Raw genomic sequence first — 20,098 nt, 5'->3', positions numbered from 1 at the left:
TTCTCCTTCCCCCCCTCCCCCAGCCAGTTCCTCTTTCTAATGTGTTAGTGTAGATGGGCAAAAAGGTTGGCACAGACATGGTGGGCCAAAGGGCCTGTTTCTGTGCTGTATGACTCTGACTCGTACTGGCATTTCCCCTTTGTAGTTCGATCTTAATCTTATCATGTGGTCTCCACTCTCCAGGATTTCCCTGTGATCAGAACACCAACCTAGTTCACTTCATTAACAAGCTCTCAGCATCCCTTCCCTTAGATTAACTAGCACCCTGCTAGGGCAGAGTGCTCAGGACATATTGCATCAATCAATCCTTTTATCCATTGACTTCCTCTGAACAAGATAATTAAAATAAACACTCTCCTGCAGATGTCTGTCCTGTAATTTAGAATCTGGCATTGCCTCAGGCCAAGTGACAAGCCACGAATAAAGCATGTACAGGGCAGAGAGGGGTGGGTTCTGCCATCTGCCCGTTCTGTTCTAAAGGCAGACTTTGCAGGTTTATTTGGTGCTTTCGTAAGTAAGGTTTGAAGCTGGAATGTTGTGTGCAGTTCCGATCACCATACTATAAGTGAATGCACTGCAGAGGGTGCAGAGGACTTGAACGAGGCCTTTGACAAGGTCGCACGTGGTAGGCTGGTCTGGAGCTTAGATTATGGGATCCAGGATGAACTAGCCAGTTGGATACAGCATTAGTTTGGTGGAAGGAGGCAGAGTGTGGTGGTAGAGTGTGTTTCAGGTTGGAGGCCAGTGACCAGTGGTTTGTGCAGGGCCCATTGTTTGTGATCTATATTAACGATTGGGATGAGAATGGTTCATATGTTTGTGAATGTCACCAAAACTAATGGTGCGGTGGACAATGAAGAAGGGTGTCTAAGGTTACAACAGGATCTGGGTCAACTGGGAAAGTGGGCCAAGGAATGGCAGATGAAATTTAACCCAGATAAGTGCGAAGTGTTGCTTTTTGGTAAATTGAAGCAGAGCAGGACTTGTACAGTAAATGGCAGGGCCCTGGAGAGTGTTGTAGAACAGAGACAGATGCATAGTTCCCTGAAAGTGGCAACATAAGTGGACAGGGTGGTGAAGAAGGCATTTGGCATGCTTGCTTTCATTGGTCAGGGGACTGAGTACAACAGTGCAAGGCATTTGAGAGACCACACTTGGAGTATTGTGTGTAGTTCTGGTTGCCCAGCTATAGGAAGGGTGTCATTAAGCTGGAAAGGAGGCAGCAAAGATTCACAGGGATGTTACTGGAACTAGAGGGCTTGTGTTATAAGGTGAGACTGAATAGGCTGGGACCTCTCTCCCTGGAGTGTAGGAGGCTGAGGGGTGACCTTAAAGAGATGTATAGAATTTTGAGGGGCATAGATCAGGTGAATGTTCATGGTAGTTTCCCCAGGGTAGGGGAGTCTAAAACTAGCATAGATTTAAGGTGAGAGGGGAAAGATTTACAGGGGATCTGAAGGGCAGTTTTCTCACAGAGGGTGGTGGGTGTATGGAACGAGCTGCCAGAGCAAGTGGTGGATGCAGGTACAATTATTACATTTAAAAGACACTTGGACAGGTACAGGGGTAGGAAGGGTTTAGAGGGATATGGGCCAAATGCAGGTAAATGGGACCAGCTCAGGTAGGTAACTTGCTCGGCAGGGATGGGTTGGGCCAAAGGGCCTCAGATTCTCCAGGGTGGTTTGGTTTGGTTATGAGGGGGGAACTGGACAGGCTGGGCTTGTTTTACTTGGAGCAGAGGAGGTTGAGGGGTGACCTGAGATGTGTACAAAACTGAGGGGGGATGGATAGGGTAGGTGGCAAGGTTTGCCCCATAGCACAGGTGTATAAAACCAGAGGCCATCAGTTTAGATGGGAACAGAGGAAGGACTTTTTCACCCAGCTGGAATCTGGAGCACACTGCCTGAGGTGGGGGGAGTGGGGAGGAGGCAGAGACTCTCAGCATTTAAGCAGTTTCTAGATGACCACTTGGCAGACTGCCTGGCAGGGAAGACTACAGAGCAGGTGTTATAGTGTAGATAGGTACTTGATGGTCAGCACAGACATGGTGGGTCAAAGGGCCTGTTTTCCTGCTGTCCGACAATGAATTTACTTTCACTTTTAACCAAGAAAAACAGCAACAAAAGCCAAAATGCTCAGCTAGACTTCTGACCAATGCAGTTTGTCTGCAGAATGTGCTGGTCAGTGGTAGGACTGGCTGAGAAGGATAAAAATCACAGGGATAAATGGGGCAGAAACAAAACATACTCAACAACCCTGTGAAAGAGGAGGAATATTTTGCTTTCTGCTTGTCCTGAACAATTATTATTCCTGAATTTGTTCTCTTGTCCCTTTATGTGGGATGGGAGTTAGTGCACTGAGGGAAGGTTTTAATGACAAAGTACTGAATTTTGCTGAACAAGACTACAGACTGAAGAAATGTTCTTGAACTGAACCAAACAAAATAAAGCAAAATAAAGGACAAAGTCCCTTTGAATTGAGTCAGACCCTGCCATACTTGGCTCACTGGCGGTCTCCTGTGGTTACAAGCTGGTACTGCTCCAAGATGGGCTGACAGCCGGCAGGAATTCACAGCATAGAGCAGGCCAATACAGTCAGAGGCAGGGCTGCTGTCCTTGAAGCACAATATTGCTGACATAGCTTCAACATCTGTTCTCAGTATGAGGAGGACACTGAATGCCAGAAATACCCAGCAGATCAGACAGCATCTGTGAAGTTGTTGTTCAGGTATAATCTTTGCCAGATTTATCTTGCCCGTTGCCTCCTGCCTGCAGAGTTGGAGAGACCACTGACTGAGCCCCAAATCAGAGTGATCTGCAAGCACACGCTGGAAGCATTGAACTACCTGCACGATAACAAAGTGATCCACCGAGACCTCAAGGCTGGGAACATCCTGCTCACCATGGAGGGGGACGTGAAGCTAGGTAAGTTGCCCATATCCCTAATGGAGCGGTACCCATGACAGGCCCTCCCTTCTCCCCCCCCCACCCCCCCGAGATCAATAGCTGACCACCCCCCACCCTCCCTCCCCCGAGCCCACCTCACAACCCTAGTGAGTTAATGGGAAATGTTGTAACGATACTGGGTGCACTTGGTAAAGGAGAGAAGACTGGTTATTGGAGGTGGGAGCTACGAGCAGAAGGAGCCTCAAGCTGTTCTACCCTCACTGGGGTACTGCGCAGGGGGAGTGGTGGCAGGGACGGGGAGCACGGTGGGGTGGAGGGAGGGGCTGGATCCTTGGTGGGACCAGTGGAGGAGAGTGTTTAGGACATGCTCCTCCTGATCTTGCCTGTGGAGGGAGCAGAGCTGCCTACCCTATCACACCTTGGCAGGGTTTAGCTGATATAAAATGATGATGATGGAAGCTGGGGAGGGCTTGGGGTGAGGGCTGAAGGAGTCTGGGGCAAGGGTTGAGGGGAAGCCAGAGTCTGGGGCAAGGGGTGAAGGGCAAAGTCTCTGTAAGCCACAGTTGAATGATTTGAGTGACAGGCCGTGCCCTGTGAGGGTCAAGGTCTGTGACTACGTGTCCCACACTGAGTCAGCCCCACTCCCTCTGTGTTGCAGCTGACTTTGGAGTCTCAGCAAAGAACAGCAGGACGCTGCAGCGAAGGGACTCCTTCATTGGGACACCTTACTGGTAAGTTGTGGTTGTGCCTTAAAGCCCATGGAATAAACCAGCCCATTGTCTGACCGGAGGAAACGGGCTAGGTGTGTGGGTGTGTGCATGTGCGTGCGCCAGGAACAGGCTGGATGTGCACGCGCGCGGGCTGGGGGGGTGCAGGGGGTGGGGTGTGTACCAGGTAAACAGTTGGGGGGGTGGTGGGCAGGGGAAGAAATGTGTGCTGGGAGTGGGCCAGCGGTGGGGTGGGGTTGGGTTGCTAGGAACAGACTGACCTATGCCCATCTGCATTGTGTGAGGCCATCTACTGTCAGTCGGTGTCTGTGTTTTGAATCCTAGAATGACTACAACGCAGGAGGTGGCCATTCAGCCCATTGTGACTGTGCCAGCTCTCTAGCAGAGCAACTGACTAGTTCCGCTGCCCTTTGTGGCCTTGCAAGTGTGCAGTGACTTCCTGTATCCATGTCTCTTTAGGATGGCCCCTGAGGTGGTGATGTGTGAGACATCGAAGGACAAGCCCTACGATTACAAGGCAGACATCTGGTCGCTGGGTGTCACTCTAATTGAGATGGCCCAGATGGAGCCTCCGCATCATGAGCTGAACCCTATGAGAGTGCTGCTGAAAATCGCTAAAGCTGACCCCCCCACCCTTGCTCAGCCTTCTCGGTGGTAAGTGTGCGTACAGGAGCAGAGGTTCCATGGTTAAACTACTGGACTGAGGTCCTGACTGCAAATCCCATGGTGGCAGCTGGAGAACTCAAATCAGTTAATTAAAGTTTGTAATTAAAGCTAGTAATGGTAGCATGGAGCTGCCAGTTGTACAACACATCTGGCTCACTGTTACTTTTCCTTACCTGGTCTGCCCTGTGTCTGACTCTGGAATGAGACACGTGCTCCACAAGACCCTTCTGTCTGACAGCTGCTGTTTCTTATTGCAGGTCTCCTGAGTTCAATGACTTCCTGAAGAAGGCAGTGGAGAAGAACGTGGAGCAGAGGTGGTCGTGCCAGCAGCTGCTACAGGTGAGCATGCAACCTAGGCTTGCATTGGTACTTTTCTTTCTAACCTAGATAGGTGAGGGGCTGTCTAAGTAACATTGCAAACCCTCCCAGTTAATAAATACACAGCCATAGGCTGCATTGTGGCAAAGTCCAGATTATGTCTAAAGAACGATAAGGCAACTGGTTTAAGGTCTTGCCTCGGTGGCAGTGCTGCATTCTGTATGTCAGTCTGGATTATAGTTTCTGGAGGAGTTGAACTGGTGGCCTGGTAACTGAAGGTGTGAAAGCTACCACTGAATGAACCTGGGCACTCTCAGCAGGTTATTGACTAGGGGGAGCGTCGTACCTGGGTCCGATCCAGTCCCCAGCTGGCCTCTGCACACATGGTTGGCACTGGATAGCGCTGGTGAAGTCCCGACTTGTTCTCCAGTCACTCAGACAGGAGTGCTGTCACCACTGCACTCTTCTAATGCTGACCGGCTAGGAATTGAACTGTGCTTCCTGGTCACAGACAGTCTGTTTACCCTAGGAGTAATGGGAGCAGCTGGGAAGTTCTGTCCTTCTGGTCCATGATGGAACTGTCAGTTTATGGGCCCTCATTTGGTACAACACCTGGTTTCTATATCGGAGCAGCCAGTCAGAGTGGGCAGATTTAGAACTAGAGAGGAAAAACTGAGCAGGAGGGAGAAAGAACTGCTTTGAGTTGGGTCTGACCTCTTCTTCGAAAATAATAGGGAAAATAACAGCTTCATGTCTATCGGACTGTGCTGTTTTGGGCCATCACCCTTTGCGTCTGTGAGTACAGCAGAGAGCCTGTTGGTTACGTTGCTTGTGCTGTGTAGCTGCAGTGGTGTTAATTTCAGTGTGTAATTTGTCACCCTAGCCCCTGGCTCAAAGAATCTGCAGCATGTGTTGTGCAGAGAGAGCCAGTCCTTTCTCCCATTCACTCATCATCCATCTGCTTGGTATCTGTCTTGGCTCCCAGTCCAGCAAAGGCATTACTTTAAAATGTTTTTTTGTCACTTGTTTTCACATCCGTAATCTGCCCCCACCTTCCATCCAAGATACCTGCACTCCCCATTTCCTCCATTGGTGTTATGCTTTCAGTTACCAGGACTCCAAACCCTCCCATCCTCTCTGCCGCTTTACATCTCACTTCTCCTTCAGGACACTCTTTAAATCTTAACTCGTGATCAGACTTCCGGTCCGATGAGCCTAGTATTGCTGGTGTTTTGTTTGTCCTCTAAAGGTCTAGGCTGTTGAGTCAGTTGTATAGCGCACACACACAGGCCCTTCAGCCCATCATGTCCATGCTGACCTTTCTGCCCATCTGCACTAATCCCATTTGCCTGCCCTAGGACCATATCCTTCTCTGCCCTGCCTATCTGTCTAAATGCCTCTTAAACAGTGATTTTCTGACTCCAGCACCTCCTCTGGCAGCAAGTTCCAGATATCAAACACTAAAAACCTTTCCCCTCAAATCCCCTTTAAAACTCCTTCTCACCCTAAACTCATGCTCTTGTTTTTGCTACCCCAGACATTGGAAAAAGATTCTGACTGTCTACCCTATCAGGTCATCCCTGAGCCTCCACCGCTCCAGGGAAGACAAGCCTAACCTATCTAATCTCTCCAATCAAGCCAACATCTTGGGGAAATCTCCTCTGCACTCTCTCCAGCACAACCACATCCTTCCTATAGTGTGGTGACCAGAACTGCACACCGTGCTCCAAGTGCAGTCTGACCAGTGTTTTGTAAAGTTGCAATACAAGGATCCAAATGTTGTATCCTATGCCCTGAAGGCAAGCATACCACACACCCTCTTCACCACACTATCTACCTGTTGCCAGTTTCATGGAACTGTGGATTTGAACCTCCAGGTCTCCCTGTTCATCAACATTCCTCACTACCCTGCCATCTGCTATATATGTGCTACCCCTGTTTGGCTTCACATGCTGGGGTTAAGTTCCATCTACCAACTGATCCATATCTGCTGTAGCCTTAGACAACCTTCCTCACTGTGCACAACACTGCAACTTTTGTGTCACCCGCAAACTAACTAATCATTTCCCCTACATTCACATCTAAGTCATTAATATATCGGTCCCAGAACCGATCCCTGCAGTACATCACTGGTCACAGACTTCAATCAGAAAAGCATACCCTCTACGTCCTATCACCAAGCCAGTTTTGGATCCCATGTACCTTAGCCTTTTGGACTGTCTACCATGTGGGACCTTGTCAAATGCCTTACTAAAGTCCCTAAAGACAACCTGCCCACCCTACTACTGATAGTCGTCTTAGTTCCCTCCTCAAAACCTCATTAGTGAGACAGGATTTCCCTCTCACAAAGCTAAGCTCACTATCCCTGATCAGCCACTGATGTAGATAAATTCTATCCCTTAGGATTTTCTGCAGTAATTTCCCTATCACTGATGTAAGGCTCACTGACCTGTTGTTACCTATCCCTATTGCCCTCCTTAAATAAAGGAACAACATTAGCTATCCTCCAGTCCTCAAACTTTAGCGAACAAATCTATCAGGGCCCCAGCTATCCCCTCTATTACCTCCTATAGTATCCTGGGATAGATCTCATCTGGCTCTGGGGATTTATCAACCCTTGTACATTCCATGACATCTAACATCTCCTTGACACTGACCTGTGCCAGATTATTCATGTACCCCTCTATGAGCTCATCATCTTCCATGTCCTTCAGAATACAGATGAGAAGTATTCATTTAGGACCTCACCCACATGCCCCAGGTCCGCACATAGATTACCCCTTTGGATCCTGATGGGACCCACTCTTTCCCTGGCTACCCTTTGCTCTGAAATCTTACAGAATACATTTGGGATTCTCAGCCATGGGAATAAAGTGGATAGAACCCAAAAGGAGGTTCTGTTGAAGGAGCGTGAGCAGTGAGGGACCAAATTAACAGGCAGAACCACAAAGGTGGTAATCCCTGGATCACTACCTTGGCCACTTGCAAGTTGGCAGATGGACAATGAGATCAGAGAGTTGGGCTCTTCAACTCGAAGACAGAAAACCTGGAAATAGTGGAGAACAGAGTGAACGAGGAGCGTAAGGAATTAGTATTGTTAAAACTATATATTGGAGAAATTAAGGAGACTAAAAGCTGGTAAGTCTCCCAGACCTGATTTGAGCATCAAGGTTTTGGAGGGGACAGGGAGATTAGGTGCACTGGATGCTATCTTCAAAAATTCCATAGATTCTAGAATAATTTCAAAAGATTGGAAGATAGCAAATGTTATTTCCATCAATTAAGAATGGCATGAGAGAAAACACAGGGAACTGGCAGACCAGTTAACCTGGCATCAGTGGTAGGGAAATGTTGGAATTGGGCAGAGCACACCTGGAAAACAAGAATACTCTGGGTAGACTCGGCATGGATTAACGCAATGGAAGTCAGATTTGACAAATCTGCAGAGCTGAGGATGTGACTAGTCATGGATGTGGTGTATTTGTACTTCAGTGAGGTATCAGACAAGGTTATTGAACAAGTTGGGATAACGTACTGGTGTGGATCGAGAATTTCTTAACAGACAGAAGCAGAGGATAGGGGTCATTATCTGGTTACATAAGAAACAGGAGCAGGAGGCAGCCATCTGGCCCGTCGAGCCTGCTCCACCATTCAATAACATCATGGCTGACCTAGCCATGAACTCAGATCCACCTACCTGCCTGCCTTTTCCCCATAACCCTTAATTCCCCCTACTATGCAAAATCTATCTGTGTCTTAAATATATTTAATGAGGTAGCCTCTACTGCTTCCCTGGGCAGAATTCCACAGGTTCACTACTCGCTGGGAAAAGCAGTTTCTCCTCATCTCCATCCTAAATCTATTCCCCCAAATCTTGAGGCCATGTCCCCTAGTTCTAGTCTCATCTACCAGTGGAAACAACCTTCCTGCCCCTGTCTTATCTATCCCTTTCTCATAATTTTATATTTCTATAAGATCCCCTCTCATTCTTCTGAATTCCAGCGAGTATAGTCCCAGACAACTCAATCTCTCCTCATAGGCTAACCCCCTCATCTCCAGAATCAACCTGGTGAACCTCGTCCAAAGCCAGTATATCCTTCAAGTAAGGAGACCAGAACTGCACGCAGTACTCCAGGTGCGGCCTCACCAGTACCCTGTACAGTTGTAGCATAACTTCCCTGCTCTTAAATTCAATCCCTCTAGCGATGAAGGCCAATATCCCAGGGCCTGCCCAGAGTCCAGAGAATTTTGATAAATTATCACAAATGTGAGAGGACCAGGGGACTTGTCTACCTTTAGGCCCACTAGTTTGCGCATCACTACCTCTTTAGTGACAGCGATTGTATTGAGGTCCTCACCTCCCATCGCATCCATAACATCTCTCTTTGGTATATGAGATGTGTCCTCCACCATGAGGACTGACACAAAATACTCATTCAAGGCCTTGACTTCCACATTGCCCAATATTAATTCCCCCTTCTCATCTTCCAAGGGACCTACATTCACTTTAGCCACCCTTTTCCATTTTATATAGTTATAAAAACTTTTACCATCTGTTTTTATATTTTGTGCTAGTTTACTTTCATAATCTATCTTCCCTTTCCTTATTGCTTGCTTAATGGTTCTTTGTTGCTTTAAAGTTTTCCTAATCTTCCAGTTCCTCACTACTCTTGGCGACTTTGTATGCATGAGCTTTTAGCTTGATGCCTTCTTATTTCCTTAGTTATCCGCGGCTGGCTCCCCCCACCCTCACTTTTAACTGGAATATACTTTTGTTGAACACTGAAAAATCTCTGAAAGTCTTCCGCTGTTCCTCAGCTGTCCCACCGTATAGCCTGTGTTCCAGTCTACACTAGCCAACTCCTCCCTCATCCCGTTGTAGTCTCCCTTATTTAGGCATAATACACTGGTTTTAGATCAAACTATTGCAGCCTCCATTTGTATGAGAAATTCAATCATACTATGGTCACTCTTTCCAAGAGGATCCCGAGCTACAAGATTGTTAACTTTACCCATCTCATTGCACAGGACCAGAGCATTTTCCCTTGTAGGTTCACTAACGTGTTGTTCAAGAAAGCTGTTACAGATGCATTCTATGAAGTCCTCCTCAAGACTGCCTCGACCAACTTGATTTGCCTAATCTATGTGCAAGTTAAAATCTTCCATGACAACTGCTATTCCATTCATACATGGATCAAATATTTCTTGGTTTATTGCCTGTGTCACTGTAGTATTATTTGGTGGCGTATAGACAACTCCCACCAGTGAATTTTTCCTTTTACTGTTCCTAATCTCAACCCAGATGGACTCAATATTCTGCTCCCTAGATCTTATCGTCTCTCACTATCACCCTGATAGGCTGTGGCTGGTGGAGTACTGTTTGGTCTGTGCTGGGCCTATATCAGTGATGTGGATGAGGTGACCAAGTATACTGTATCCAAAGTATGCTCATGGTACAAAGCTTGGTGGTAGTGTGGGTTGTGAGAAAGATGCAGAGAGACTTCAATTGATCTAGTCAGGCTAGGTGGGTGAGAACACAGCTGATGGAGCATAATGTGAAAATTGCAAGGCATTCACTATGGTAGAAAAGAATAAAGTGGTGGAGTATTTCCTAAATGGTGAGAGATTGAAAGGTGTTGGTGTTTGGAGGAACCTGGGAGTCCTTGTAGATGAATTTCTGAAAGCTAACATGCAGATACGACAAGCACTTCGGAAGGGTAATGCAGTATAGGTCATTTCTGCAAGAGTATTTGAATTTAAGTGTGAAGATGTATTTTACAATTCCATAGGACCTAGTAAGGTTACATCTGGAATATTATGACTGGTTTGGTCTCCTTGTCTAAGGAAAGATGCATGTGATACAGGGGGTGCAGTGAAGATTCACTGGATTGATTCCTGGGAAGGTGCAATTGACCTCAGATTAAGCAGACCAGGCTGCACTATCTGGTTAGGAGAATGAGTGGAACTTGTTGAAACATTCAAGTTTCTAATGGGGCTTGACAGGTAGATGCAGGGATGATACTTCTACTAGCTGGGCGTCTAGTACCAGGAGTCACAACCTTTAAATAAAGTATTGGCCATTCAGGACACTGTTGAGAACAAATGTCTTCACTTTGAGGGTGTTGAAGGTTTGGAATTCCCTTCCCAGAGGGCTGTGGAGGCTTGGACAGATGTTTGATATTGTGAATCAAAGAATGTGGGGTTAGCGTAGCAATGTGGCACTGAGATCAAAGATGAGCCATGATCTCGTTGAATGGTAGAACATGCACGAGGGCCGAATGGCCTACTCCCAACTTGTTTGTACTGAAGGGTGCTATCAATACATGGAAGTTGTTGTTGCAGAGTTAAAAACAAAATAAAAATGAAACCTGGATTGTACAGAAAATGCATCAACTCCCAAAGAGTTGGAGGAAGTCTGTGTGTGACCCAGTTCCTGCCCAAGGGTTAACATTCTGACCATTGCCTACTGTTGACTGTTTCAGATCTGCAGTTTTCTTTCAGCTAGTGTTTGATGTAACTTTTACTGTAACTGAAGCAGGAATATTGCGGAGCCTTAATGTCTTTATTTTCCAGCTTACCGCTCTGCCGAGTGTGGCCGTTCCTGGTATACTGCCACGGTAGCTGCTGCCTGTGGCAGTCCCTTCCCATTGCCGTGGGCAGCAGCAGCGATGGAGTGTGTTGGTCTTAACTCTGACCTTCTTTCCTTGCAGCATCCATTTGTGGCAAACGTCAATAGCAATAAGCCAGTGAGGGAGCTGATCGCAGAGGCAAAGGCAGAGGTAACGGAGGAGATTGAGGAGAGCAAGGAGGATGAAGAGGAGGAAGATTCAGAAAGTGCTGCGGTGAGTAGCAGAAACCTTTCAGCGCAGTGAGTCCTGTTACCACTGGTGGTTGGCTTCAAACATTCAAGCTTGCTGCAGTCTGGTGTATTCTTCAACCCGTCCACCCTTTGGTCAAGTTACCAAGTGCTTTGAGCTGCACTTAATGATGAAACATATGACACACAAGGATTCCTCCAGGACATCCTCCCTTTCCACAGCTGTGACACTGTCCCTGATCAGCAAAGCCACTCCCCCACCTCTTTTACCTCCGTCCCTTTTGAAACATCTAAACCCCAAAATATCCAGCAGCCATTCCTGCCCTTGTGACATTAAGTCTCAGTAATGGCCACCACGTCATAGTTCATGTACTTACCCACGCTCTAAGTTCATCACCCTTGTTCCTGATGCTTCTCGCATTAAAGTAGACACACTTCAGCCCATCCGACTGATGGCAATTTTGCCCTTTCAAATGCCTATCCTTCCACAGTCTTTCTACACACTGCATCTACTTGTAGACCAAATGAACCAACCTCTGACCTATCACTCTGGTTCCCATCCCCCTGCCAAACTAGTTCCCCAACAGTTCTAGCAAACCTGCCCGCAAAAATGTTGGTCCCCCTCCAGTTCAGGTGTAACCCGTCCCTTCTGTACAGGTCGTACCTTCCCCAGAAGAGATTCCAATGTTCAACAAATCGAAAACCCTGCCCCTGCACCAATTTCTCAGCCACTATTTCATTTGCCAAATCAACGTACTCTTACCCTCACTGGCACGTGGCACAGGCAGCAGTCCAGAGATTACTACCCTTGAGGTCCTGCTTTTCAGCTTCCTACCTAACTCCCTATGTTTCCTCTTCGGGACCTCATCTCTTTTCCTACCTATGTCATTGGTACCAATATGTACCACAAACTCTGGCTGTTCACCCTCCCCCTTCAGAATGCAGTGGACCCGAACCAAGACATCCCTGACCCTGGCACCAGGGAGGCAACATATCATCCGGGAGTCTCTTTCACATCCACAGAATCTCTTGTCTGCCCCACTTACTATGGAATCCCCTACCACTCTCCTCTTCTCCCCACTTCCCTTCTGCACCACACAACATGGCTCAGTGCCAGAGACCTGGTCACTGCAGTTTTCCTCTGGTAGGTCATTCTCCTCCACCAAACCACACCCCCCCACCGAACAGTATTCAAAGCAACATACCTGTGATCGAGGGGAACAGCCACAGGGGTGCTCTGCACTACCTGCCTATTCTCAGTCCTTCTCCTGACAGTCACCCAGCTACCTGCCTCCTGCAGCCTCAGAGTGACTGCCTCCCTGTAGCTCTTGTCTATGTACTCCTTATTATCCCATAGGAGCCATAGGTCATCCAGCTGCATCTCCAGTTCCCTAACACAGTCTGTAAGGAGCTGCAGCTGGATGCACCTCATGCAGATGTCATTATCAGGGAGACTGGTGGTATCCCAGAACTCCCACATCTCACAAGCTGAACACACCACTGACCCTGGAGCCATCCTCACTACTCTGGCCTGGCACTAAAGGGAACACCAAATCAAAGAAAGAAAGGAACTTATCAGAGACTTACCTTCACCTCTTCTCACTGAAGCCTCAATGCCCCCACTCAAACACTAGACACTCCCAAAATGGCTGCTCAGCTGATACCTGAGTTCCCTTTATTTGCTGCTGTTAATAAGCCAACCAACTGGTAACAATTTGCAAATGTGCCTCATTAAGACTCTTGCAAGATGAAATTCACAAGCTCAGGCATAGAGACGCACTTCTTTTCAAAGGTCCCGCTCTAAATCTCACTCCAACTCCCTGATTAGTATGTTAATTGGCTGCTGTAAATTACCCCTGGTGCAGGTGGGCACAGGAGAACTGGGGAGCTGTAGGCCATGTGCAAGAGGTTACAGGGAAGAAAGAATGGGACTGATGGGAATGCTCTGAGAGCTGGCATAGACGGTGGACTGAATGGCCTCTTACTGTACTGTTTTAAATAAAAGATAAATGACCCTGAAGTACATTTGCCATTCCTTCATCTCTGGGTCTAAATCCTGGAGCTCCCTCTCCAACAGCACCATGGGAGCACCTTCACCAGAAGGACTGCACCCCCACCTTCTCAGGGCTTCAGGGACAATAATGAATGTTGACCTTGACAGCAATGCCCAAAACCCAACTCGCCTGTTTCTGATAGTTGAGGGTATCGGGAGATGGAGTACAGTTAGGCATGTCTCTCTGTATACTCAACTGTAAAAAATTGAAAGTTCCTGGTGTCCTAAGCACCCACTGCTCACTGAGGGAGAGAATTGTACACTTCTACTACCTTTTATGTAGAAGCGAGTAGAGAAAAGAACAAGGATTCAGTAGGGAGGGTGTAGGATTTAGTGACTTTGTTAGACAAATGCCCTTCCTCAAGTGAGATTGAACTAATACCTTCCTCCAAAGGCAGCCCACTGGTGAGAGAATCAGTGTTCTCTGTTCCTCATTAATGAGATGCCTTGGTGGGAAAGCTAATGTGTGATGGACAACCTATGATGGACTGAACAACCCTGAATTTCCCCCTACACTACTGGTGATCTGCTGGTGGAGGTCCCTACACTAGTGGCACAGCTGGTAGAGCTGCTGCCTCAAAGCTTTGAAGACCCAGATTCAGTTCTGACCTCAGGTACTGTCTGTGTGGAGTTTGCAGTCCTCCTTAACCACATGGATTTCTCCAGGAGCTCCAGTTTCCTCCCACATCCCAAAGATATGCGTGTTGGAGGGTTACGTGGTTGCTGTAAATTGCCCTGGTGGAATGTGGGGAGAATATTAAGAGAATGTGATGAGTGTAAGATCAGTGTAAACAGGTGTTTGTTGGTCAGTGCAGACCCGGTGGGCCGAAGGGCCTGTTTCTGTTCTGTATAACTCTATGGCAGAGACCTGTAGTGTGCTGCTGGGATAGATCCATTCACCAGTGCTGCTCATGTCTGGTAGCACCAACTCGTTCTTTTGTCCATCACAGATGACTTTTCTTTCCCCAAGTTGTTTACAACACACAACCTTTGAGCAGGTACCCTGGAATTTGCTGCTTGTCTTGTTCCTGTATTGGGCACCTTTGAATGTTATTGTGAACTAAATGGGTTGTATTGGACTAAACATGAGCTGGAATGAGACAACAACAGAATCATGCTGTTATTTCTCTCTAGGCTCTGCCGGGACATAAACGTGCCCCTTCGGACATCAGCACAGCCAGTTCTGAGGATGAGAAACTCTCCCAGTCTCCGTCGATCCTTGAGTCTGTCTCTGAGAAAATGGAGACAGAGACAACAGAGGAAAACGCAGACAAGGGCAGTGACAAGCTATCGGACGAGGGCATTGGCACCAGCGAAAGTGAGAAGCCCGAGAGTGATAGGATGATGGAGAATAATGCTTCTGATACCAGTAATGAAGAGCTGCAAGTAGGCAATGAGAACATGGACCCTGACACCACAAAGCCTGCCTCGTCTGAGGAGAAGCCCAAGGTCGAGGAACCCAGTGCGGAGGTCCCAGGGGCTGAGAGTAGCACTGAAGAGCCTCCCAAGGAAAGTGAGGCATGTGAGGATGTTAGAGAACCCAAGGAGGATAAGGACCCAGAGCCAGAGGGGGGGAAAGAAGGTGGAGAGGAAAAGAAAGTGGCAGTGATCAAAGGAGGCAGTGAGGCAGAAGCTGTGAAAGGGGATGAAGTGGCCAAGGCTGAACTGGCAGTGCGGGCAGACGAAGCAGCCAAGGAGGAAGGTGCCACTGTGGTGGAAGATGTCAGCCTGAAACCAAGAGAGAGTGAAATTACAGCAGGCCCAGGAATGAGTGCTGGAGGTGGGGAACAGGAGGTGGCAGAGCTGATTGTGAGTACTCCAGCTCTTCCAGCTGAAGAAGGAAAGCAGGAGAAGCAGTCTGAGGACCTGGCAGTGACCACCACACAGCCAGCAGACATTGAGGGAGTTCCTCAGGCAGAGGCTGTAACTGAGAATCGTGTAAAACCGGAGGACATGACTGAAACGCGGGGTGAGGCCAAGGTCCAACCTGAAACCAGCCCGTCCTCAGTGGAGGTAGGGCTGAGCAGGGAGCTAAGTGAGACAGAGACTGCTGCTGGTACCAGTGTGAAGGAAGCTGAGAGTGCGAGTCCGGGGGAAGTGAAGCCAGAAACCACCTCTGAAATCACTGACACTATCGAGGAGAGAAAAGAAAACTTAGAGCCTGCTCCTCAATCTAAGAGCACAAGTAAAGAGAAAGAGAGAGATGCAGATTCTGGCAGTGGTTCAATGGCCGACAACAGCAGCATCGATCTGAATCTGTCCATATCCAACTTCCTGTCTCGCAATAAGGAAACTGGATCCATATCGCTGCAGGTAACAGCTCCATGGGGACAAAGATGTACCACTTTATACTGCTGTTCTGCTCAGTTACTGGTCGTCACTCTGACTAGATGGTAGAGTAGCTGAGCCTGGAAATTCTAATGCACCAACTTTCCAAATTTAGCACAGCCAGCAATCTCCCTAATGCTTTTAGAAAGTTGAAAAAAGATTGTAAAAATCATTGGCATCAGTTTGAAAGCCGTACTTGCAGGCTCCCTTGTGAATTGCTGCTCTGTTTCAGGAACTGTGGACGTTAGGGGTCAGATTTCTCATATTAGTCGCACCTCTCACAGCTGTGACCTTGGGAAGTAGCCCTTAATGGGTCACATTGCAATACCGTCTGCAGCCTTTCGGCCCCTGGGGAATGTTGGAGAGGGACGTGTGCATGGTACAGTCATGGGTGCAGAGCGACAGAGTTCCCCAGGGGAGCAGGGGATCCTTCACAGGTTCTGGAGAACAGTGCATGCAGGAGGTAACTTATGCAAGTTGAAGGGTGTGTGTGCCTGTACTTATGAGAGCCCAGTAATGCAGCCTAATCTTCGCTAAAACCGCAAATACAAGCTCTGGGATGTCTTTTTCCTGTTTTACTCGCATCTGATCCTGCAAATAAGGAGCCATGATTTTTTTCTGGCATTTCTGCCTACTTACTTTTTGAGAAGGACCTGCAAAACCACCTGGGGGTAAGGTGACCGGGATCACAGTCCTGCCAGTTGCACAGCACTCTGCCTATGATCACAGGAGAAATGTGTGTGACCCTTGAAATAACCTGTCAGTGAGCAGCACCAGTCATGATTCAGACCAGTGTGATTGAAGTTCTCACTGTAGTAAACTTTCGGACATTGCACTCCTGTCCCTGTTGACATCCTTTGGACATGCAGAAAGACAGCACAAGGAATCATGAAAATCTCATGCAGATTGGCTATCAATGGAAACTTGACATTTGGCAAGGTCCCTCATGGTAGGCTGGTCCAGAAGATCAAGTCTCATGGGATCCATGTTGAGTTGGTAAATTGGCCTGGTCATAGAAAAGGGTAGTGGTGGAGGGGTGTTTTTCTGACTCGGGGGTCTGTGACCATTGGTGTTTTACAAGAATCAATGCTGTTTGTAATCGATATTAATGATTTGGATGAAAACATGGGTGGTCTGATTAGTAAGTTTGCAGATGACGTTAAAATTGGTGGAGGTGGAAGGTGAAGGAGGTGGCCAAAGGATACAGCGGTGTGCCGGTCATTTGGAAATTTGGGCGAGGAACTGGCAGACAGACAAGTTATGAGCTGATGTATTTTGGGAGGTTAAATGAAAGAGAAAAATGTACAGTAAGTGGCAGGACCCTTAGTAGCACTGACGTACCGAGGGATCTTGGGGTGCAAGTCCATAGCTCCCTGAAAGTGGCAACACAAGTGGATAGGGTGGTAAAGAAGATGTATGGCTGCAACAGAACAGGGCTGCTTCACACACTCACGTGTTTCTCTCTCTGTGTCAAATTGTCAGGAAATGAGGCAGCAGAAAAAGACACTGAAGAAAACTCGGAAGTTTATGGTTGATGGTGTGGAGGTCAAAGTGACAACATCAAAAATCGTGACTGACAATGACAAAAACAATGAAGAAATGAGGTACCTAAGGTACGTGTCCGATCGCTGCTCATTTTCGCTCAGTGATGGTTGCGATGTACGGTTTGGTAAAGTGGAGGGTTTGGTGATCGGAGAAAACTGCTTTCTGATCATTTCTAATCCTGGGTCAGTGGCAGTCAGCGGAGACTGGATTTGTTGCAATATTTAAATTCCGAGGATTTTTGTAACTGAATGATTTCACAGTGGACAAGCCTTTTCCATTGATGTCAGGATGTTGTATCTTCGTGTAATCTGCCCTAAAAAGTTAATGATCTATTTCCCCACTCCCAGAAATTCTCTCCCAGAGCACCTTATCACCTCACTTCAAAAACCTATCTAGCAAATTGCTTTGAATTGCGGCGTCTCTGTTTCTCCACATTGAAGGAATGCTCTCTGTGACCGTCAGCACACCTCACTGACCCTCTGCTCCCTCTGTACAGGCGCCAGGAGCTACGTGAGCTGCGTCTGCTTCAGAAGGAAGAGCAACGTACACAGCAGCAACTCAGCAACAAGCTGCAGCAACAGCGCGAACATATCTTCCGCCGCTTTGAACAGGAGATGACGGTGAGTCTGGTCATCGGGAGCTGATGCAGTGCCGGTGTGGCTGCTGTGATGTAAGGTGAACTTGGCAGGGCAGCCATTTGCAGGGGCAAAGTAACTGACCGGATCTGTTTGTGAGAAGAATTTCAGGGACTGACGGACAGTCCTAATTACAGTGAGCAAATGGTAGCATCATCCAAAGTCATCATTAATCCCTTGTTACCTGTGCTGTACTTGGTATGTCTTGAAAACTAGTTTGAACAATCTAGGCTTCCTGTTCTCAGCCCAGAGAAAACCATGATTTTCTGGGTTCACGTTTGTTCATTGGGTACCTTTCCAAGATAGATCCGCATTCCAGTTGCTCTTTGGGAGAGCGTTGCTTCTCTCCAGTGTACACCTCAGTATCACTGCCACTAGCTACCAATGGGAAGGTGCTATCTGTGTTTACGTTTCAGTTCCTTTTGACATCTACATCAAGCCCTTTAGTCCCCCACTTGCCCTGGATCATCCTGGTAAAAGTGCAGAGGACTTTTTTCCACAACTTTCACTCCTTTCCCGCTGTGAAGAGACAAAATTCAGCACACGTTTCCTTATGCATGCCAACAGATGTTTTTATATAGATGCTTTTCTATTTCTTTTAGAAACCCATCTCGATCACTAATGTACTTCAGGGAAGGAAATCTGTGGTGGTGAGTCTGGAGTCACACAGGCCAGACCAGGTGACAACAGCAGATCACCTTCTCTGAAGCTCAATACTGAGCCAGTTTGTATGTCAGTCTGGTAGTTTGGGATATATTGTTACTGGGACTAGCCTTTAAAGTCCATATTTATTTACCTGAGTGTAAATTCCTCAGCTGCTGAACTGGAATTTGCTGGTCCAGAACTCTGCTGTTAGTCCAGTGATCAAGCCACTATGACTACCATGATACCACAGTAATACCTTGAGTATTATTCTATACTGCTTTGTTCATCTGTGTAACTTGCATTCAAATCACCTTTGATATCCACCCCTTTGTAAACCAAGTCCAGATTAGGTCTGTATGCGGAGACCAGCCACGGCCCCAGGATTAGTATATGGGAACCGCACCATTTCTCAGTCCTGAATGTGACCTTTTGCTGCTTCCTGTCACTCATCTGCTGAGCTATATTTTCTTTATTATGTTGTGGGTCCTACTTTGCATGATCAGTTTTAATTTATTTGTAGATTACAGGATTTCTTGCAGCTCACCTCTTGTTGTCTGCGTTATCTATTTAAGTTTAATTTGACCGTTCCCCCACTGGCCAGTCTCTCTATCCCCTCGGCAGATTCCTACTGTTCCAATCTAATGCTAAATATCCTGCACATTTTGAGTTTCCCTGGCACAGTGCACTGCTGCACCCTAAAGTGATCACTGTTCAATCAACCTGCCTTCTGACTATAAATCCCTTTCTACTTCATTGTTGGTTTATTGCCAATATTTCTCTTTCCTTTAATCGCTGCTTTTGTTCATCACCTAGAGTCCAGCATTGCAGCCAACCTCAGAAAATAAATCGCAGTATTGAATGCGTTCTGTAAATCCTCAGCTATTTAAAGTCTGACAGCTGTGTTCCCTAATCTTCCTCTGCATAGTTAGAGCCTGCTATTTTTATAAACCTTTGAATTGTCAAGATTTTTCTCTTCATTTACTTTCTGTAACAGACCCCAAAGTGCTCCACAACCCAGTTATTAGTTTAACTTTAAAAAGCCTGCAGCTGTTTGCCACGACTGTCGATAATACGTTCCTTTTCTAAAGCTGGAGAGTGCTTCCCATCGTCACCAATTCCGTCCCCCCCTCTAGCACTGGAAGCTTTCAATTCCCTCTAAAACTGGGTGTAAATTTTTCCCCTCCCAAACACCAAATCACTGAATCTGCCCCTTCCCTCAAACACCGAATCGAACTCCCTATGTTGGTCACCCCTACTCCCAGTGTCCAGTCCCAGATTTTCCCTCCCTGATGTCAGGTCACCAGTTTCCCCCAGTCACTGACTCTCCCCTTCTCTCTAACACTGGCTCAATCTCCTTCCTTCATCCCTGATCCTCCAACTCCACCCCCCCCCCCCCCCCCCCCCCCCCCCAACCTAACCTTTTCCTTTCCTTTGGAGCTGGAGGCAGGTAGCCTTGG

General features: G+C 47.4%; 1 protein-coding gene across 3 annotated transcripts in view; it reads left to right on the top strand.

The window, feature by feature from the left end:
* LOC127576417 (STE20-like serine/threonine-protein kinase) overlaps positions 1–20,098 on the top strand; it is a 103,708-nt gene that overhangs the window by 52,053 nt on the left and 31,557 nt on the right. For all 3 annotated transcript variants that reach the window (XM_052026930.1, XM_052026929.1, XM_052026927.1), the window contains exons 4-11: positions 2,775–2,924; positions 3,565–3,637; positions 4,094–4,288; positions 4,558–4,639; positions 11,329–11,460; positions 14,623–15,801; positions 17,299–17,429; positions 17,858–17,981. In XM_052026930.1, coding sequence (XP_051882890.1) covers positions 2,775–2,924; positions 3,565–3,637; positions 4,094–4,288; positions 4,558–4,639; positions 11,329–11,460; positions 14,623–15,801; positions 17,299–17,429; positions 17,858–17,981 — 2,066 coding nt within the window. The remainder of the gene's footprint in view (positions 1–2,774; positions 2,925–3,564; positions 3,638–4,093; positions 4,289–4,557; positions 4,640–11,328; positions 11,461–14,622; positions 15,802–17,298; positions 17,430–17,857; positions 17,982–20,098) is intronic.

Source organism: Pristis pectinata, chromosome 12 (genome assembly GCF_009764475.1).
Source record: "Pristis pectinata isolate sPriPec2 chromosome 12, sPriPec2.1.pri, whole genome shotgun sequence".
Classification (NCBI taxonomy): Eukaryota; Metazoa; Chordata; class Chondrichthyes; order Rhinopristiformes; family Pristidae; genus Pristis; species Pristis pectinata.
Note: the sequence above shows the minus strand (reverse complement) of the source record. Positions and strands in the feature narration are given on the sequence as shown.